This window comes from Saimiri boliviensis, chromosome 7 (genome assembly GCF_048565385.1).
Source record: "Saimiri boliviensis isolate mSaiBol1 chromosome 7, mSaiBol1.pri, whole genome shotgun sequence".
Lineage (NCBI taxonomy): Eukaryota > Metazoa > Chordata > Mammalia > Primates > Cebidae > Saimiri > Saimiri boliviensis.
Genome location: NC_133455.1, coordinates 83,275,760 through 83,299,292, shown reverse-complemented (window position 1 = coordinate 83,299,292; position 23,533 = coordinate 83,275,760). Strand labels below are relative to the sequence as shown.

Below are 23,533 nucleotides of genomic sequence, written 5' to 3'. Positions count from 1 at the left end.
GCTAATTCATTTGTTTCTCAGAGTCAATACAATTTTTTCTTTTGAGTGTTTACAACTTTTAGCAACTGAGTAAAGTATATTCCTGGGAGTACATTTTGGAGCATGTTCCTTTTCCTCTAACTAATTTCTCCAGAATTAAAAAAAAATTCTGAGTATTCTCAACTTATGACAGTATACTTATTTGCATAAGTGCAACAAGAATGTGTTTTTTTCTTATAACAGGAACTAAATGAAATAACTGGTTATTTTACCAAGGCTTTACCTGGAATGGAAGCTTTCTTTAAAAAATAGTTGACTTATGGAGCCAATAGGAGCCCCTAGGAAAAGCTGGCCTTACACCTTGTCTATGCATTCCCTGTACAGTATTCCTGACCTGTAGTAAGAATGTCCCTTTCTTCTTGGCACAATTTATCTTGGGACCTTGAGAGGAGAAATTTTACCCAACTCCTGCAGATATTTGATAGCACAAACCCATGGTGGGACTTCAAGCCTTTAAAAAGACAATATAATATTTCTTATAGAACAAAGTTTCAACAAAGCCAATTTTAAAAAAGAATGTATATGGCAAATAATTATTCCTTTTGCTACTAATGCTGGGAATAACTTAGTTGATACTTTAGAGATTGAAAAATGGAAACAATAAAATCCCTTTTCTAAAACAAACCTCCTTCTTGCCTGGGGACTAGACTGCCTTTGCAGAACTAACAAATTAGCCAGAAGATTAGAAATTATGGTTTAGGAGCCATGTAGCTAAAAGCTTCAAGATTCTGACCCTATCCAAATTGCTCCTGAGAATAACATCACTGTTGTAAAACCTAAGATCAGAAGTTGAGACATTTTGCAGACACCTAACTTGACAGATCAGTTTGCTCCACCCAGATAGACAAACTAGCTTATCTGGTTCCATGGTCCCCACTGAGGAACTGGCTTAGCACAAGAATAAAGCATAGACTTTCTATGATTTCACCTTTGACCTGACCAATCAGAACTCCTGACTCACTGGGCCCCTATCCACCAAATTATCTTTAAAAACTCCAGTCTTCAAATTTTCAGAGAGACCAATTTGAGTAATAATAAAACCGGTCTTCTGTGTAGCCAGCTCTGAATAAATTACTCTTTCTTTATAGCAATTCCTCTGTCTTGATATATCAGTTCTGTCTAGGCAATGGGCAAGGTGAAATCACTGGGTCGTTTCACTTAAATCAAAGAATATACTGATCTCATATAACCACCTAACAACGCACCTAAAGGAATTCGAAAAACAAGAACAAATCAACCCAGAAGACAAGAAATAATAAATATCAAAGCAGAATAAAATGAAATTGAGAAAAATAAACACATACAAAGGGTCAATAAAACAGAAACCTGGTTCTTTGAAAAAATAAACAAAATTGATAGACCACTAGCCAGATTAATCAAGAAAAATAAGCTTTAAATAAGCAGAATAAGAATTAAAAAAGTGACATTATAGTTGACATCATAGAAATAAAATATTCTTAAAGAATACCATGAACATCTCTACACACACAAATTAGAAAATCTAAAGGAAGTAAATAGATTCCTGGAAACACAGTCTTCCAAGATTGAACCACAAAGAAATTGTTATACTGAACAGACCAAAGACAAGCTACAAAATTAATTCAGTAATAAAATATGTAGCAAACCAAAAAGCCCAGGACCAGACAAATTCACCGCTAAATTTGATCAGATGTACAAAAGAAAGCTGTTATTAATCTTACTAAAACTATTCCAATTAAGGAGGACAGATTATTTTCAAACTCATTCTACAAAACCAGTATCATTCAGATACCAAAATTTGGCAAGAACATACACACAAAAAAAAACTAAAGACCAATATCCCTTATGAACATAGACACAAAAGTCTTTAACAAAATACTATCAAACCAAATGCAGCAGTAAATAAAAAGGGTACCATCACAATTAAGTGTATTTTATTCTTTGGATGCCAGAACGTTTCAACATATGCAAATCAATAGATATTTTATGCCATACAAACAGAATTAAATACAAAAATCCTGTGAATACCTTTACAGACATAAAATGTATTTGATAAAATTTTATATTGCTTCATGATAAAAAGCCTCAATAAACTAAACACTGAAGAAACATACCTTAAAATAATGAGCCATCTATGAGAAAACTACAGTCAAAGTCATACTGAAAAGGGAAATTGAAATGGTTTGGCTCTGTGTCCCCACCCTAATCTCACACTGAATTGTAATTCCCAATGTTAGGGGTGGGGCGTGGTTCGTGGTGATTGAATCATTAGGGGGTGGTTCTGGGGTTAGTTTCTAATGGTTTAGCACCATCTCCCTAATGCTATCTCGTGGTAGAATTCTGACAAGATGTGGTTGTTTGAAAGTGTGTAACATCTCCTCCTTTGCTCTCTCTCTCTCATGTTCTACTGCCAGCCCTGTGAAGATATGCCTGCTTCCCCTTCCACTTTCCTCCATGACTTTAAGTTTTCTGGGGCCTCACCAGCTATGCTTACTGTACAGCTTGCAGAACTGTGAGTCTATTAAATCTCTTTTCTTGTCAATTAGTGAGTCTCAGGTAGTTCTTTATAGCCATTCAAGGATAGACTGATACAGAAATGTTGAAAGCATTCCCCCTAGGAACTGGAAAAAGTCAAAGGTGTCCACTCTTACCACTCTTACATCCTACCCAGAGCAATGCTGCAAAGAAAAGAAATAAAAGGCATCTAAAGAGGAAATGAGGATACCAAATTATGTCTATTCACTGAAGACATAATCTCATGCCTAGAAAACCCTAAAGATTCTACCTAAAAACTCCCAGCTCTGATAAATGACTTCAGCAAAGTTTAAGAATATAAAATAGATTTGTGAAATTTAGTAACATTTCTATACACCAATAATGTTTAACCTGAGAACCAAATCAATAACTTAATCCTGTCTGCAAAAAATAAAATATCTAGGAATACATTTAACCTAGGAGGTAAAAGTTATCTCAGAGAAGAAGCACAAAAAACTGATGAAATAAATCACATATGGCACAGAGGAAAAACCATTTCAAGCTCATGGCTTGAAACAATCAATAACATTAAAATGACCATATTGCCCAAAGCAATCTACCAGGTTCAGTGCAATTTCTACTAAATTGCTAATGTCATCTTTTTTACAGAATTAAAAAAATTCTAAAATTCATATGGACACACACAAAAAGAGCCTGAATAACCAAAGCATCCTAAACCAAAAGAATAAAGCAGAGGCATCATATTACCTAACTTCAAATTATATTACAAGGCTATTATAACTAAAAGAGCATGGTACTGATACAAATATACACACATACATCAATGGAACAGAATACAAACCCAAAATAAAGCCACAAACCTACAATCAACTTACTGTGACAAAGTTGAAAAAAAAAAAAGGGAAAATGACAACCTATTCCAGAATTGGTGCTAAGAAACTTGGCTAGTGATATGCGGAAGAATAAAAGTAAACACTTCCCTTTCACCATATACAAAAACTAACTGAACATGAATAAAAGGTCTAAATCCAAGACATGAAACTATGAAAATCCTAGAAGAAAAACTAAAATACACTCTTCTGGACATTGGCCTAGGCCTAAAATCAAATACAACAAAAAACAAAAATAAACGAAAGACTTAATTATACTAAAGAGCTTCTATGCAACAAAAGAAACAATCGACTGAGTAAGTAGCCATTAGTAATTATTTTCTTTGGGAGATATTTGATTTTTTTTTAATAGAACATACTTTTCACAGAAATTTTAGATTTACAGAAAAACTATACCGAAAGTATGAGAAGTTGTGTATACTCCCTGCCCCACATATGCAGTTTCACCTATCATTAACAGTTTGTATTACTGCAGTACCTTTGTTGCAATTGACGAACAATATTAATGCATTATTATTAAGTTCATATTTTAGATTAGGGTTCACTTTTTATGTGGTTTGTAGTTGTATGGGTATGGGTCCATAGGCTAGACAAATATATAATGTGTACCAAACATTATAATATCATATAGAATCATTTTACCACCCTAAAAATGCCCTGTGCTCCAGCTACTCATCCCTGTCTCTTCCTCACTGAGCTCCTAGCAACCACTGATCTTTCATTGTCTTCATAGTTTGGCCTTTTATAAAAGGTCATACGGTTAGGAAAACATAGTCAGAAGCTTCTTTAATTGTTTTTAATTTTTTTTTTTTTTTTTTTTTTTTTTTTTTGCAACAGAGTCTTGCTCTGTTGGCCAGGTTGAAGTTCAGTGGCATGATCTCAGTTCACTGCAAACTCTGCCTCCTGGGTTCAAGGGATTCTTGTGCCTCAGCCTCCCAAATAGCTGAGATTACAGATGTGTACCAAAGTGCCTGGCTAGTTTTTGTATTTTTAGTAGAGACAGGGTTTTCCCATGTTGTCCAGGCTGATGTCAAACTCCTGGCCTCATTGATCCTTCCACCTTGGTCTCCCAAAGTGCCTGGATTATAGGCCTGGGCCACTGCACCAAGCCAAGAGATGTAGTCTCCCTCTGTCAGCCAGGCTGGTGTGCAGTGGGGTGATCCTGCTCATTGCTGCAATCTCCACCTCCTGGGTTCAATCGATTCTCCTCAGCCTCCTGAGTAGGTGAGATTACAGGTGCACACTCTATTTTTAGTAGGAAAGGTTTCACTATGTTGGTGAGTCTGGTCTCAAACTCCTGACCTCATGATCTGCCTGCCTTGGCCTCCCAAAGTGCTGGGATTACACGCGTGAGCCACCACATCTGGCCCCAGAAGTTTTAGACTGCCATCTTTTACTTAGCTACATACATTTAGTTTCTTTGTTGTTGTTGTTTTTTTTTTTTTTTTTTTTTTTTTTTTTTTTTTTTTTTTTTTTTTGTAAGTTGGCAGGTCACTTCTTTCTATTGATGAGTAATTTGCTATTGTATGAATGTACCCCAGTTTGGTTATCCATTCACCTATTGAAAGACACCTTGCTTGCTTCCATTTCTTCATATTCGAGTGCAGGTTTTTGTGGGGACTTGTATTCATCTAACTTAGGTAAATACCTAGGTGCATGATAACTTAACCATATAATAAGCCCAGGTTTTGCTTTGTAAGAAACTTCCAGACTGTCTTCTACCATGGCTCCACTATTTTTACATTTCCACCAGCAATGAAAGGAAAATGAAAGGAAATTCCTATTGTTTTGCATCCTTTCCAGCACTGGGTGTTGTTTTTGCTGCTTTCTAAGAGCTCCTTTTATATTTAGGATATTTGCCTGTGTCTGTGTTACAAGTTGCAAATTCTTCTCCTAATTTATACTTCCATTTTGAATTTGCTTTTTTAAAAGTTTAATGATGCAGAGTTCTACAAATATTTTATCTTTTTTTCTATTATGTTTTTGAGTATTTGGGTCATACTTAGAAACACATTTCTGCTTCCTCCTAGATAATTGAAAGAATTTATACTATGAGTTTTAATACATATAGTTTCACATTTAAAAATGTGTAATTTGTCAATATATGAATTTGACATTCGTTTTTTAAAGAGGTAAGGTATAATTGCACCTTTTTGTTTTTTTCAGATGCCCATGCAGTTATCTTCATGTCACTTGTGGAGTATCTCTCCCCATGAATAGAGTAACAGAGAAACATATTTTCCCTTTTTTTCTTAATTGACATATGATCAGAGCCCCAGCCACTGATTTTATGTTTTCCCAGAGAAGTCAGAGGCAACTGAATATATATGACTATACTTACATGTGTATATTTATCCATATATATTAATATGAGAAGAGTTTTAGAAACAAAAAAGATTCACATACAAATCCTAGTCATTTTTTATTACTTGTGATTTTTGACAAGTTGATTATTATACTTGAATCATAGTTCCTTCATATTTAATGGAATAGAAGAAAATATTCATTTTCTGTACTTTCTAGAAGCATTAAAATGAGATACCAGATTGCTCGATACCATACTGCATTCAAAGTAAGTTTTCATTAAATGGCAGCTATTATTAATATTATACAATAAAATGATATTATTTAGGAATTAATATAGTCAAAGAAAAAATAAATCAATGAAATATATTTATGACAACTTACGCAAATAATGTGGAATTATATATCCTACAAGACCCATGTGTGCCACAGCTGCTGGTAGACCACTTCATGCATGTTCTATCAATTAGAGCTCCAAAATATATCGGAGCTAGAATTCCTCCTGTAATAGAAGAGAATTTGTCAGTCCAGGGCACATATTTTAAATGTAACTTTGTGATATTTCACATTGATACATTTTGATAAATTAAAAGTTTAAAAATTTGGAGGATTCTTTTATTATTTTATCCTGCATCTACCCAATAACAAAGACTATTAGAAATCTCTAAGACCCAAATCGTGTAGTAATGTCATTGATGTCTTTCACCTACTGTATTTTACCCTCCCTACATACATGCATCTACACTCTGTTCTTCTTATGGTACCAATTAACTTAAGCCTGAATGGTAAAAGAGATAATGTTTTTAGTAAAACTTGGAAGTTATGTTGGTTAATATGGGATTTTTTTTTTTCCTTAGGCAAAGAAAGCTGAAATGGAGTAGAATTACAATGTTGTGGGGAAAGGAAAAGGATCTTGGCTCAACTGCTGTAAAGGCAGACTTTTTTTTTTTTTTTTTAACACAATTTTAAGAGAATTTAAAAGTGAGTGCTTCATCAGAACTCCCTCCCCAGATAAGTATAGGCTGAGCTTCAGGGAGTGCTTAGCTCTTGGCAGGTTGTACTTTTTTCTGGGCTCAGACTTCTACTTTCCACTTCTTGATATCATTAGAGCTGATAGTCCAGCAATTTTCTACGAATTGATTTTGTACATTTGTAAATACCTCCTGAAGCAGCTTAGGCTGTCTAAGTTAGGGCATGTGGCACTAAATTTTGTTTGTGTTAGTGTTCTGGTCACAATGATGCATAAGTTTTCAGTGGTCTTTTCCTTAATTTTTATTTGTAGCTAATGATTTTGCAAAATGTGAGGTTTTCACAGACAGATATGTTGTTTATATAATAAATGTCCATCTGCTTCTACTGCTGTTGTAATGAATTCTGAGATTGACTCCTGGTTCTAGGCAAAGGTAGCTTGATAGAGAATTTTAGGGACATGCCAGTAGAGAGCTATCCTTCAGATGGTAGAACTAAAATATTCATAACTTTACTTAGTTCTTTTTTTGTATTGTGGTGAATAATTTTTAGAATTTATTTTATCATGTAAAAAATAATAGTGATTTATATATCACAATTTTTTTATTCCATTTACTCTTCATCAGTCTCATTTTTTTAGAGTAAGAAATCTTAGAATGACAAGGGACTGAGACTAATGTATGTGAAAAAAACTGATACTGAGGAAATGCATGAGAAATTTTCAGGTTTCAAAAATGACAGCCACCCTTTGAAAAATGAAAAATATACACCAACATTTTATTTTCCCCAAATAATGTCACTGATTTGAATAAATGTAATGAATTGTTTTAAGTAACAAACTTGATCCTAATTACTATAATTTAAAAACTCATAACCTGTTTTCTAAATGACTTTTTCAGGTAAATACACCATATAAGCCTTCCACAATTCACACATTTATTGTATTCAAGACAACTGCTTGTGAATTGGAAGTTTTGTACTAACTGTGTATTTTTTCCATAGGTGCATTTAGGTTCCATTGTGCCACATATTGGACACATCAAAATAAGATACTCAGAATTAGAATGGTGAAATTCATTTTTTTTCTATTTTCTATTGCTAAAAAAATGTACTCCATTCTCACAGGCTCATTTCTATGTATTAGAAGGAGTACTAACAACCCAAATATTACTTTCAGCTTCTGCGACCCAGGTTCTAGCACTGATGTATCTGTTGAATCTGAAGTCAGAAAACTGCCAGGTGGTACAGAGGCTGGGAGATTAAAGACACACAAGAGGGAGTTGTAAGAAAAAAAAAAAAAAAAAAAAACACTGGAATACTACAGCATCTTGTCTTCTCTCTTCTGTTCCTTCTATATTTCTTCTTTTTAACTTGAGGATTTGTGACCTTCTCATCAAATACACTTCCTACACAATTTCTCCATTGCAATTTGACCATTGCCTGACCAGACTCCCCGGGCAGATTTCCACTCTTCCAAAGCTACTTTAGGCCTTGTCTAAATCATGCCTCAGTTAAGAAGTTAGGCTCTTCACTCTCCCTACCAGGAGGAAATATTCTTTTTTTTTTTTTTGAAAAAAAGAAAAATTTAGGGAAGCATCTATCTTAGTGTTTGAAAGAGTGCAATACAACTACAGTAATTCCTTAGTCTTAACAGATTGACTTAACCTATAATTAACAATCAAATTCTTTTTTAGGTCACTCAGTTTTACACTGTCTCTTATTATTTATCACAGAAATATAAATGATACTAATTTTATATACTATCATAAAGATTCATTACATTTGGTCTTTAAGCCTTGAAATGAATATTTATAACTTAAATTTAATATATATGTAAATATCTATTTTTTCATCATACCTAGTGCTCGTATAACCATTGACTGGAAACCCAGTGCAAGTGATTTCAATTCAGGTTGAACAATTCTGAAATAAAATAAAGGCAAAGAAACATTAAATGACATTAAATTATCACACTGAAACAACATTAAAGCTTTTCTTGTGTTGTTTTTCTTTATGATGGAATTAAGCCCTCAGTTGAATGGCTCCATTATATAATGTTATATTTTAATTGTTTTAAAAGGTAAACATTTGAGAGATAATAATAATAATTTCCTTATTTATTCAATGCATCATGATTTCAAGATGGCTTAATGGGTACGTATGAAAATCGTATGAGAAAGTGATTAGAACAGACTTACTATGTCTCTGAAGATACTGATTGTTTGTGGTCTAGTCAGTGTTATGTAAGTGTGCATAAGCATGAGTCTTTTTCATAAAATGATTTACTTTCCTTTTAGTAGCTACCCAATCGTGGGATTGCCGGGCCAAATGATAGTTAGTTATATTTTCACTTATTTGAAAAATCTCCACATTGTTTTTCATAAGGGTTGTACTAATTTGTATTCTCAACAGTATATAAGCATTCCTTTTTCTCAGTATTCTTACTAGTATCTAGCTTTTTGACTTCTTAGTAATGGCCTTTGTGATTGGTGTAAAATACAATCTCATTGTAGCTCTAATTTTCATTTTTCTGATGATTAGTAATATTGAGTTTTGTCATATGTTTGTTTGTTGACTGCTTGTCTGTCTTTTGAAAAATACTGGTCATATTATTTACCCTATCTTAAATATTTGTTTTCTTGTTGAGTTTCTTGTATTTCTTATAGATTAAGAATATTAGCCCTTTGTCATATGTATTGTTTGTAAATATTTTTTCCCATCCTGGAAGTTGTCTATTTACTCTGTTGATTATTCCTATTGCTGTGTAGGAACTTTTTAGTTTAATTCCCATTAGTCTATTTGTGTTGCTTTCGTTGCATATCATCAATGAACAGAGTTTATTTGACTTCTTCTTTTCTAACTTGGATGCCACTTCTTTCTATTGCCTGATTGCTTTAGCTAGAACTTCCCATACTATGTGCAGTAGGAGTGGTGAAAACAGACATAGTTGTCTTGTTTCAGGTCCCGGGAGAATGCTTTCAACTTTTTCCCTTTCAGTATGATGTTGGCAGTGGGTTTGTCATACATAGCTTTCATTATTTTGAGGTATGTTCCTTTGATGCCTAGATTGTTGAGGATTTTTGTCATGAAAGGATGTTAATTTTTTTTTCTTTTTCTTAAGTATTATACTTTAAGTTCTGGGGTACATATGCAGAATGTACAGGTTTGTTACATAGGTACACATGTGCCATGGTGGTTTGCTGCATCCATCACCCTGTCATCTACATTAGGTATTTTTCCTAATGCTATTCCTCCCCTAGCTCCCTACCCTGTGACAGGCCCTGGTGTGTGATGTTTCCCTTCCTGTGTCCATATGTTCTCATTGTTCAACACCCACTTATGAGTGAGAACATGCAGTGCTTGATTTTCTGTTCTTGTGTCAGTTTGCTGAGAATAAGGATTTCCAGCTTTATCCGTGTCCCTGCAAAGGACATGAACTCAAGGGATGTTAAATTTTATCAAATAACTTTTTCTGCATCTATTGAGATGATCATATGGTTTTGGTTTAAATTTTATCTGATCATATGTTTTTTAATTTTGTCTGTGTGGCAAATCACATTTATTGATTTATGCATGTTGAACCAAACTTTCATCCCTGGAATAAAAGCAACTCAATCATGTTATAAAATTTTTCTTATATGCTATTGGATTTGATTTGCTAGTATTTTATTGATAATTTTTAATATATTCATCAGGGATATTGGTTTGTGGTTTTCTATTTTGTGTGTGTCCTTGCATGTCATTGTATCAGGGCAATGCTTGCTTTACATAATGAGTTAGGAAAGATTACTTCCTCCTCAATTTTTTGGAACAGTTTTAGTAGGATTGGTATTGATCCTTCCTTGTATGTCTGATATATTTCAGCTGTGAATCCATCTGTTCCTGGGCTTTTTCTTGTTGGGGAATTTTTATTACTAATTCAATTTTGCTATTCATTATTTGTTTGTTCAAATTTTTTGTTCTACCATGTTCAAAATTAGAAAGTTGCATGTTTCCAGCATTTTATCTATTTCCTCTAGTATTTTCATTTCATGAATGTAGAGATGCTCATAATAGTCTCTGTTGATCTTCTTCATTTCTTTCATTTCTGTTGTATCAGTTGTAATGACACCTTTATTATTTCTGATTCTGCTTATTTGAATATTCTCTCTTCTTCTTGGTTACCCTAGGTAGTAGTTTACCAATTTTTGTCTAGGTTTTCAAATAAACAATTTTGTTTCATTGAGCTTTTGAGTTTTTTCTGGTCTGAAATTCATTTATTTTTGCTCTGATCTTTGTTCTTTCTTTCTTTGTAGTAATTCTGAGTATGGTTTGTCCTTGTTTTTCTACTTTAGGCATAACATTAGGTTATTAATTTGAGATCTTTCTATGTTTTTGATGTAGGCATTTAACACTATAAATTTTCTGCTTAACTGTGCTTTTGCTGTATCTCAGAGGTTTTTGGTGTTTTGTTTATATTTTCATTCACTTGAAATGTTTAAAATAATTTTTGCCTTAATTTTATCATAGACCCAGCAATCATTCAAGAGGAGATTATTTAACTTTCATTATTCATATCTTTCTGAGGGTTCCTCTTAGTATTGATTTCTGAATTGATTTCACAGTGGCTCACAAAGGTATTAAATATGCTTTTGTTTTTTTTATGGTTTGAGACAGAGTTTCACTCTGTCACCCAGGCTAAAGTGACTTCAACCTCCATCTCCCAGGTTCAAGCAATTCTCCTGCCTCATTTTATTTACTTCATATTTTCCTACCGTCACCATCTTCAATCAAGCTTCCATCTTGTAAAGAACAATTCAAGCCTTCTGTTTTCCCTGACTTCACTGTGGTTTTCGCAAAACTTACTTTCCATGCACAGCCAGCGTGATCTTCTAGTAATGTAAGTCATCTGTGCAATGCTAACGCTTATGCTTATACCCCCTTGGGCTTCTCAACACATTTAGAATAAACTCCCGTCTTTCCTATGACCTGTTGGATCTGAACTAGGCTAGCTCTCTTGCTGCACTTGTTACTTCTTTCTTCCTCACGCACGTTTTCAGACCTTGTACATGTTAACTATGCTCCACACCAGGACCTTTATCTTTGTCCTACCTTGCCTGAATTGTTCCTCCTCCATCTCCATTTAGCATGGCTTGTACCTTTATTTTCTATCTCTTCATTCAAGTCTTTTCTCAAAGGACTTCCAATGCATAGTATCTGCACAGTATCTGTACTAGTATCTCTTACCTATTTTCTCATTTCTTTCTATTTTCTTAACTCTGATTTATTTATCTTTCTAGTGCTTCACACTTACTCCATTTTATATATTTACTCACTTATTTGTTTATTGTTTTTTCTGCTACACATAATCATTTCTTCATTCCCCACCCCCACTAAAAGCTAATAAAAGTTTTATCACTTTTGTTCACAGTTGCATCCTCAATATATACAACTGTGTTTGACACACATAATACGTGTTAAATAAATGAATGGCCTTATGCCTATTTAATCTAGTTTTAAAAAATAGCCTCATAGTGTAAGCATTAGAAAATCATTAACAAACTGAAGTTTATATTTTTATTCCATAGTCAGGTTCACAAAATGCTTCTTTCAATAAAATCAAAGTCTATCAAGAGTTAAATATTTTTGAAAAGTTGTAATGCTGATTTAATCAATTTCTGAAATAGATATAATATTGTTATCAATGATGAAAGTGTTTTTTAAAACTTTCTTATGAGTTTAAAATAAAAAGCTAAAACATGTTGATATGCAAATTATTATTTAATTTTAAGGTTACTTTTAATATGTTAATGAATCTAATTTGGCAAATATGGAAGGCTTCTTTTGAGTAGACAACATTTTATATTAAGATGGAGCTATATCTGTGGAATATTTAGTATAAATAATCTGATAAGATTTTCAGTTATGATCAAAATTAAACAACTGTAAATTCAATTTACAGATTTATATTAATGTTAACAAATGTTAAAAATACTTTTGCTTTTTTCTTCTCTACCATGTCATACTGTTGGCAGACAGTGAACTTGTGATTTTAAAAGTATTTTGAATGTACGTTTTAAAAGTACAATTAGGTTAACACCTAGGTCATTATACTTACACATGTATATTTTTAAGATCTTAGAGCAATTATTTACATGTTATTAGTTTTAGGTGATTGAATCAACTTGGCCAGTAGGGCATGCATTATCCGCACCCTTCCTAACTCTCCAATGTTCTGTGTCACAACCTCTCATTCAGTATGCTTAAATCTACCAGCTTCTTTTCATTCCTTAAACACACCAGCTCTTTCCTGTGTTAAGGCATCAGCATGCAGATGCTCTCCTGGAAACTCTTTCATTTAGCTTTTTCTTTAGATCTTTAGAATAAATGTTACTTATTTTGGATATACTCTGAATCCTCTTCTTCACAGTCCACCATCACAATCCTAAATTAACTTTCCCTTTTAAATCTTTTTAGGGCAGTCTTTTTCCTGATTAGCACTCAGAAAAATTTATAAATATGTGTTTTGATTTTAAGGTTATTTATCTCACACCAGTCTTTCCTGTAACTTTGAAAGCTGTATGACAACAAGTATCTTATTGGTTTCATTTACCATGTAATATTCATCAAGCATTGTATCTTGTCTATTGATTCAAGAAAGGAATTAATTCTTCTCATGCTGGATTTAATTTTTCTCATGCTTTTAAACTAGATTAAAAGTCATGCTATGAGTGAATTAAAAGCTTTGGAATGTTATTATCAAATGAAGCATATTTTTATATCTAATTTTCAAATGCTCTATTTTAGTGAAATCAATAGATTTCCCCTGACAGATCCATTAGAATCAAAGGCAACTCAAAATTCGAGAAGGTTCTTTTAGAATCCTAGGGAGATTCTTTTACAACTGAGGCAATTGTCAGTCTGTGTATTCAGATTCTTAGTAAGAGAAGAAAGTATGAAATCTGGACTTCTTAATAGAAGAATTAGAGGTAAAATTATTAATTATGGCATTGAGAGTTCATAATAATTTTAATAAGATGAATTCTCAGAAAATTAAAATTTGACAAAATATGATTTTTTCCAGCATATTATTTAAACATATGTATATCATTAGGTGTGTTTATAGTCTCATACATATGAAAATATTTTTAAAAGTCATACTTACTTAACAATCAGCATGATAAATGAGGTGCCTCCAAGTGCAGAAAAAAATAAATTAAAGACTTGTATTGCAACAAAAGGGTAAAATTTCCTTGTACAAGCATCTTCTCTTGGACATTCACCCAAATGGGCTGAGTAATTTCTGTTCTGGATACCAGTTACTTCCAAACAACTACAGTTATAAAACACCTGAAATGTTGTGTATAAAATATGACATAAGAAATTTTCAACACAGAACAGTGCTGCCAATACATTGCATTATATTTAAAGAAGTCTCGCTTGTTCTAACTAATATATTTACAGTTTAAGAAGATTCTAAAAATACAGTTGCTTAACAGATAAAATGTAAAATATCTTCTTTCTGCATAAGAAAATGTAATTCACAATGACCATTTAGTTTATTCTTAATTTTTAAATTAAGAAAAGGAAGTTAATGTCTAGAACTCTGTATATAATTTTCTCATCACTATAGATCCTCTTTAATGATTCTTTTCCATTTACTCTTAGTCTCTGCAGAAGACATACTCTTTTGGACACCCTCTTGGTTTCAGAGACGTGCCCTGAAGAGGAATTATTCAAAGAATTGCGGTAACATAGTAGTTTGGGAGGAATCAAAATTTAACTGGAGTCACCCATGAGAATGGCACTGAGTCCAGGAAAAATAAAGGCAGATAGAGATGCCAACATTTTAATTTAGCAGGCACAAACAAAATCCAAGAACATAATGACAGATGATATTATTACTAGAGAGGTTAAACACAATAGAATGCCCCACTAGTGTTTAGAGCACAGAAATGGACAATGTAGGAACAAGTGATTTTAGATTTTTAATCAGTTGGACAGTTTATATAGATAGGTGGTTTTAGTAAATTCTGTTCTAAATATAGGCTAAAGCTTAAGGGAAGTTCATCTTGAACTTATTAATGCTAAAGACCAATTACTGAAGGAAGAATTGTAGAAGAATTTAAATCTATATGCCTATGGTTCTGCCAAACTTACAGTTCTGTCTTTTTCACTAGGAATAATATAGAAAAATCTTTTATGGAACAAGAGTATTGGTTAATAAAACTGAGCTTTGGTACAAAGAACACTATTTTAAGAAGTGATAGTTCATGATCAAGGATTTAGTAAAAAATAAATAAATAATAAAAACTTCAGCGTCCCGCAAATGGCATAGTCATTACCAGTGTTATGAAGATTATATCTTCGTGGTAGACAGAGTTCTATTTAGGGCTCTAATATTATGTCACTTTCAGGCATTCACTAATGTGCAAAAAGGGATCATATATTAATTGGGTCATTCTTACTTTCCTGGAAACACATAACCATCCAAGATTGAACAAAGAAGTAATTGAAACACTGAACACCAATATGAAGTTTCAAATTTGAATCAATACTAAAAGAAATACCTATCAATAAAAGCACTGGAACAAAAGCATTCATAGTCAAATTCTACTGAAAATACAAAGAAGAACAAGTACCTACTGTATTGAAATTATTATGGAAAATTAAGGAAGAAGAGCTCTTTCTTAACTAATTTTTGTTGAAGCCAGAATCATCCCGATACCAAAATCTATCAAAGACACAACAGCAACAGACCAACAGGCCAATATCCCTCGTGAACACTGAAGCAAAATTTTTCAACAAAACACTAGCCAACAGAATCCAGCAGCATATCAAAAAGTTAATTCATCATAACTAAATAGTCTTTATTTTTGAGACGTAAGAATGGTTTAGCATACACAAATCAATAAATGTTATTCACTACATAATTGGAATTTAGAATAAAATTATATGAGCATTTCAATAGATGCCGAAAAAGCTTTCAATAAAATCCAACATTTCTCTATGATAAAATTCATCAACAGACTGTGCATTGAAGGAACATAGCTCAAAATAAGAGCCATCTATGATAAAACTACAGCCAACATCATATATAATGGGTAAAAGCTGGAAGCATTTCCCTTAAGAACAGGAACAAGGCGTGGATGCTCACTCTCACCACTCTTATTCAACATAGTACTGGAAATCGCAGACAGATCAATCAGGAAACAGAAAGAAATAAAACACAGACAAATAAGAAATGAAGTCATATTATCTCTCTGCACTTATAATTCTATATCTGAAAAACCCTAAAGACTCTGCCAAAAGGCTCTTAGAACTGACAACAGACTTTAATAAAGTTTCAGAATACAAATCAATGGAAAAAAATTAGCATTTCTATATACCAATAACATTTAAACCCAAATCAAGAATGCAGTTCCATTTAGAATAACCGCAATAAATTGAATACCTGGGAATACATTTAAACCAGGGAAGTGAAAGATCTCTACAAGGATTAATACAAAACCCTGATGAAAGAAATTATAGGTGACGTAAACAAGTGGGAAAACATTCTATTCTCATGGATTGGTAGAAAAAATATCATTGAAATATTTATACTGCCCAAAGCAATTTACAGGTTCGATGGTATTCTTATCAAACAACCAGCATCATTTTTCATTGAAATAGAATGAAACTATTGTAAAATTCAGTATGAAAAAAGAGACTGAATAGTCAAAGCAATCCTAAGCATAAAGAACAAAGCAGGAGGCGTCAAATTACCTAACATCAAACTATAAACTATACTACAAGGCCATAGTAACCAAAGAGCATAGGACTGGTTCAAAAACAGACACATAGATAAAAAGAACAGAATAGAGAACTCACAAATAAAGCCACACAACTAAAACCATCTGATCTTCAAAGAAGTTAGCATAAATCAATAAATAATTAAATGGCAATGGGGAAAGTACTCATTATTCAATAAATGGTGCTGGAATAACTGGCTAACGGTATATAGAGAAATTAAACTGGACCCCTTCTTTTTATATTAAAAATTTACTCAAAGCATAGTACAGACTAATGTGTAAAACCTAAAACTATAAAAACCATTGGAAAAAACCTAGAAAATATTCTGGATATTGGCCTTGGCAAATAATTTGTGACCAAGTTCTCAAAAGCAATTGCAACAACAACAAAAAATTGACAGGTGGGACATAATTAAACGAACGAGCTTCTGCACAACAAAAGAAATAATCAACAGAGTGAAAAGACAACCTATGGAATGGGAGAAAACCTTTGCAAACCATGCTTCTAACACAGGACTAATATCTAGAATCTATAAGAAACTTGAACAATTCAACAAGCAAAAAGCAATAATAAAAAGTAAACAAAGGACATGAACTGGCACTTCTCAAAAGAAGACATATAAGCAGCTAACAAACACATAAAATGTTTAACCTCATTAATTGCCAGAAAAATGTAAAATCCCAAGGAGATACCATCTCACACTGGTCATAATGACACCAGTCAGAATGGCTATTATTAAAAGGTTTTTTAAAAAAAAAGATGTTGGCAAGGCTGCAGAGAAAAGAGAATGTTTATCTTATGTTGGTAGAAATGTAAATTAGTTCAGTCACTGTGGAAAATAGTTTTGAGATGACTTCAAGAACTTAAACAGAACTGCCATTCAACTCAGCAATCCCATTACTGGGTATATACCCAAAGAAAAATAAATTCTTCTACCAAAAACACATCTACTTATATGATCATCACAGCACTATTCACAATAGCAAAGACATGGACTCAACCTGGGTGCCCATCAACAGTGAATTGGACTTTAAAATGTGGGATAGTTTTTTAAAAATTTAATTTTTTAAATTATACTTTAAGTTCTGGGATACATGTGCAGAACATGCAGGCTTTTTACATAGGTATGCATGTGCCATAGTGGTTTGCTGCACCCATCAACCCATCATCTATATTAGATATTTCTCCAATGCTATCCCTCCGCTGGCCCCCGACTCCACAACAGGCCCCAGTGTGTGATATTCCCCTCCCTATGTCCATGTGTTCTCATTGCTCGACTTCTACTTATGAGTGAGAACATGTGGTGTTTGGCTTTCTGTTCCTGTGTTAGTTTGCTGAGAATAATGGCTTCCAGTTTCATCCATGTCCCTGCAAAGGACATGAACTCATCCTTATTTATGTCTAAATAGTATTTCAGATATATATATGTGCCACATTTTTTTTATCCAGTCTGTCTTTGATGGGCATTTGGGTTGGTTTCGAGTCTTTGCTATTGTGAACAGTGTTGCAATAAACATACATGTGCATATGTCTTTATAACAGAATGACTTATAATCCTTTGGGTATATACTCAGGAATGCAGTTGCTGGGTCAAATGGTATTTCTAGTTCTAGATCCTTGAGGAATTGCCACACTGTCTTCCACAATGGTTGAACTAATTTACGCTTACACCAATAGTGTAAAAGTTTTCCTATTTCTTTACATCCTCTTCAGCATCTGTTGTTTCCTGACTTTTTAATAATGGCCATTCTAACTGGTGTGAGATGGTATCTCACTGTGGTTTTGATTTCTCTAATGACCAGTGATAATGAGCTTTTTAAAATATATTTGTTGGCTGCTTAAATGTCTTCTTTTGAGAAGTGTCTGTTCGTATCGTTTGCCCACGTTTTGATGGGGTTGTTTGTTTTTTGCTTGTAAACTTTTTTAAGTTCTTTGTAGATTCTGGATATTAGCCCTTTGTCAGATGACTAGATTGCAAAATTTTTCTCCCATTCTGCAGGTTGCCTGTTCAGTATGATGACAGTTTCTTTTGCTATGCAGAAGCTCTTTAGTTTAGTAAGATCCAACTTGTCAATTTTGCTTTTATTGCCATTGCTGTACACAATGGAATACTACATGACCATAAAAATGAATGAAATAATGTCCCAAGGGACATTAAATGCAGCAACCTAAATGCAGCTGGAGGTTATTATCTTAAGTGAATTGATATAGGAACAGAAAATCAAATACCACATGTTTTCTCACTTATAAGTGGAAGCTAATCACTAGGTACACACAAATGTAAATACAGGAAAAATACATACTACAGACTACTAGAGTGGAGAGAGAAAAAGAGGAGCAAGTACTAAAAAACTAATTATTGGGTATTATGCTTACTATCTGGGGGATGGAAGGATTGTATCTTAAACTTCACTTCAGCTTGTCACAATATACACATGTAACAACTTCATTTGTAACCACCTTTACCTAAAATAAGAGTTGAATTATTTTTTGAAAATAAAAATAAATAGCAAAGGAAAAGGAAATAACTGCATAAGAGAGTCATTATTGCCATGACGGAGATGTGGGCTTGTAAGTAGAGATTTTTGGGCCCTATTTGTGCAATTTTTTAAAAGTTGTGGCCTATCTTCAAAAAATCCAGGATGATTTATTCTTTAAAGTTCTACATGCCCTTCCATATTAAAATTGGTAGGTCCATGGGCAAGACGAGATAGAGAATGTTTAAAAATAAAACACAGAAGGGTGTGGCAGAGAGCAATAATCCTAGTTGTTTCACTAATGTTGGTAATAGGAAAAGTTCTTAGGAAAACATTACAACTTCGTGAGATGTTGAGTGGATTGTAGGTATGGGAAACACCATAATCCATTCCCAATGACAGGGAGCTACACAAGAGATTAGAGAAAAACTATAGTTCACACAGAAAGAAAGCGTTTACAAGAAGAAAGAAACGACATTTCTTCGAGATATATTGACAATAGGTGAGCAGGATACTTATATTATCTTGGGTAGAAGCGCCAGCTTTGGGGAAATCAACATAGAAAATCAAGACTAGGGCAGTTAAGTGAGCATGAAGCCTTGATTAATTTCTTAGAAAGTAAAAAAGTTAGTGAGCCCAGAGCTAAAGAGATCAGATTGTGTATATAACATTGCATATTGATTGCTATCATAGTAAGATAGAAAGTGCTGACAATGGGTTAACTCAGGACATTTTCCTGATTTCTGAAGGATAAAGTAATTCCAACTTAATGAAAATTATAGGCTTCAGTCAAATAAGATGCTTCTTAGATATCTTAAATGCATTCAAATTCTAAAAGGTCATAGTCTTATAATCTCAAAGGAAAAAAGTGGGGTGATCTCCAATTAGAATTCAAGTAACAGAAAAACCTGATTGTTCCCTAAGCAGACTTTTATATAAAACTTTGTCTATACAACATGACAACCATCAGAATAACAGATAATATTGGAAACTTTCTTTTTTATGTTTTTAATGGAGTCCTTAGTTACAGAATGATTTGATAAGAAATTATTCAATCTACCACATAAACAGAACCAAAGACAAAAACCACATGATTATCTCAATTGATGCAGAGAAGGCCTTTGACAAAATTCAACAGCCCTTTATGCTAAAAACCCTCAATAAACTAGGTATTGATAGAACGAATCTCAAAATAATAAAAGCTATTTATGACAAACCAACAGCCAATATCATACTGAATGGGCAAAAACTGGAAGCATTCCCTTCAAAATCTGGCACTACACAAGGATACCCTCTCTCACCACTCCAATTCAATATAGTACTGGAAGTGCTAGCCAGAGCAATCAGGCAAGAAAAAGAAATAAAGGGTATTCAAATAGGAAAGGAGGAAGTCAAATTGTCTCTATTTGCAGATGACATGATTGTGTATCTAGAAGACCCCATCGTCTCAGACCAAAATCTCCTGAAACAGATAAGCAATTTCAGCAAAGTCTCAGGATACAAAATCAATGTGCAAAAATCACAAGCATTCCTATACACCAATAACAGACTTAGAGCCAAATCAAGAACAAACTGCCATTCGCAATTGCTACAAAGAGAGTAAAATACCTAGGAATACAACTAACAAGGAACATAAAGGACCTCTTCAAGGAGAACTACAAACCACTGCTCAACGAAATAAGAGAGGACACAAACAGATGGAGAAACATTCCATGTTCATGGTTAGGAAGAATCAATATCGTGAAAATGGCCATACTGCCCAAAGTAATTTACAGATTCAGTGCTATCCCCATCAAGCTACCAATGACCTTCTTCACAGAACTGGAAAAAACCACCTTAAACTTCATATGGAACCAAAAGGGAGCCCACATAGCCAAGTCAATTCTAAGCAAAAAGAACAAAGCAGGAGGCATCACACTACCGGACTTCAAACCATAATACAAGGCTACAGTAATCAGAACAGCATGGTACTGGTACCAAAACTGAGATATAGACCAATGGAATAGAACAGAGGCCTTGGAGGCTACACAACACATCTACAAGCCTCCGATCTTTGACAAACCTGACAAAAACAAACAATGGGGAAAGGATTCTCTGTTTAATAAATGTGTTGGGAAAACTGGCTAGCCATGTGCAGAAAGCAGAAACTGGACCCCTTCCTGACACCTTACACTAAAATTAACTCCAGATGGATTAAAAACTTAAACATAAGACCTAACACCATAAAAACCCTAGAAGAAAATCAAAGCAAAACCATTCAGGACATAGGCATAGGCAAGGACTTCATTACCAAAACAGCAAAAGCATTGGCAACAAAAGCCAAAATAAACAAATGGGACCTAATCAAACTCCACAGCTTCTGCACGGCCAAAGAAGCAGTCATTAGAGTGAATCGGCAACCAACAGAATGGGAAAAAATTTTTGCAGTTTACCCATCCGACAAAGGGCTGATATCCAGAAGTTACAAAGAGCTAAAACAGATTTACAAGAAAAAAACAAACAAGCCCATTCAAAAGGGGGCAAAGTATATGCACAGACCCTTTACAAAAGAAGACGTACATGAGGCCAACAAACATATGAAAAAATGCTCATCATCACTGGTCATCAGAGAAATGCAAATCAAAACTACATTGAGATACCATCTCACGCCAGTTCAAATCACGATCATTAAAAAATCTGGAGACAACAGTTGCTGAAGAGGATGTGGAGAAATAGGAACACTTTTACACTGTTGGTGGGAGTTTAAATTAGTTCAGCCATTGTGGAAGACAGTGTGGCGATTCCTCCAGGACCTAGAAATAGAAATTCCATTTGACCCAGCAATCCCATTCCTGGGTATATATCCAAAGGATTATAAATCGTTCTACTATAAGGACACATGCACACGAATGTTCATTGCAGCACTGTTTACAATAGCAAAGACCTGGAACCAACCCAAATGCCCATCGATGATAGACTGGACAGGGAAAATGTGGCACATATACACCATGGAATATTATGCAGCCATCAAAAACGATGAGTTCGTGTCCTTTGTAGGGACATGGATGAACCTGGAAACCATCATTCTCAGCAAACGGACACAAGAGCAGAAAATCAAACACCTCATGTTCTCACTCATAGGCAGGTGTTGAACAATGAGAACACATAGACACAGGGAGGGGAGCACTACACACTGTGGTCTGTTGGGGGGAAACAGGGGAGGGACAGTGGGGGTTGGGGAGTTGAGGAGAGATAGCATGGGGAGAAATGCAGATATAGGTGATGGGGAGGAAGGTAGCAAATCACACTGCCACGTGTGTACCTATGCAACAATCTTGCATGTTCTTCACATGTACCCCAAAACCTAAAATGCAATTTAAAAAAGGGGAAAAAAAAGAAATTGTTCCATCTAATTTGTGCTTTTGAATAAGGAAAGGAAAATAAAAACTAATACTCACTATAGGCTTTTCATTACCACTTGAAGATTTGCAACCTGCTAGACAAGGTGAGATATAAGTTATTCCATTGCTTCCACAGACTGGTTCCCATTGCCTTTCATCACAATTGCAGTCTGAGTTGCAATAAGAAACTGGTCCATCTATATGAGATGTCATTGAACTATTTCTGGAAATATACAATATACATATATCAAAAAGAGAGAGAAGGAAAAGAGAAAGAAGGCGAGGAGAAGGAGGAAGAGAAAGAAGAAGTAAAGTGGAAGTAGACAATAGGGGAAAAGAAAAGACAAAGAGATGATAAAGAACTTTTCTTTATATGAAGAAATTTTGTTTGATGATGATGAAATGGCAAAGTTTTTTAAAAATACTTATTTATTTTATGCTCTCCATCTTTGCCAAGACATGACTTGTGACCTAGAAAATGCAAAATGTAAAAATAAACCAAAGATGTTAAGTAAGACTTAGACAAGAAGTCTTTATAATTCTGTCATGAATTTTCACATTAGATAAATTACACCATTTTTTCTGAGACTCAGTTTCTCTTCAGTAAGGTGATGACATTACTTTTAGCTCATTGCAAAGTCTTGTGAGTCTACAAATGTTATTTAACTGGTTGAATTTAACAATCTACATTTTAAGAAAAAAATTAGACATGCTTAAAACATGTCTTAAAGTCAGATTGATGAATTAATAACGTATCTTGGAGCCTTAAAAAATATCACTATACTGTCAAGAGAGTATGAGAATAAAAAGGCAAATAGTGTCTTAGTATTATTATAAAAATAGTTTTGAACTTGTGCACCCCTTGATAAAGTCTAGGGGTCCTCAGGGATATTCAGAACACGTTCTGAGAACTGCAATAATTCATACTTTAAAAACTTATCCCAATCACAGGAATGTATAAATGTTGAATCTATTAATTATATGATTTATCATTAAATTATTCCCATGAGAGAATGACATATCCTACAAATATCCTTAATATTTACCTTTAAGGAAGGGTTTGATAACATTTTGTTAAATGAAACAAATCCTCTTTGATTCTTGCTGCCATCTTTTGTATGCTTGGTACAGTGACTAACCTTGTTGTCAAGAAACTGGCCTGCCTTTAAAACCAGGAATCCTTTTGAGCTAAGGGTGTGACATAGGATCAGTCTAGAATCTAGAGTCA

General features: G+C 33.8%; 1 protein-coding gene across 1 annotated transcript in view; it reads right to left on the bottom strand.

Moving 5' to 3' along the window:
- LOC101037794 (solute carrier organic anion transporter family member 1B1) overlaps nucleotides 1-23,533 on the bottom strand; it is a 99,619-nt gene that overhangs the window by 10,349 nt on the left and 65,737 nt on the right. Inside the window, exons 12-15 of the mRNA XM_003926555.4 lie at nucleotides 22,363-22,528; nucleotides 13,822-14,006; nucleotides 8,536-8,600; nucleotides 6,093-6,210 (exon numbers count right to left, since the gene is read on the bottom strand). Coding sequence (XP_003926604.1) covers nucleotides 6,093-6,210; nucleotides 8,536-8,600; nucleotides 13,822-14,006; nucleotides 22,363-22,528 — 534 coding nt within the window. The remainder of the gene's footprint in view (nucleotides 1-6,092; nucleotides 6,211-8,535; nucleotides 8,601-13,821; nucleotides 14,007-22,362; nucleotides 22,529-23,533) is intronic.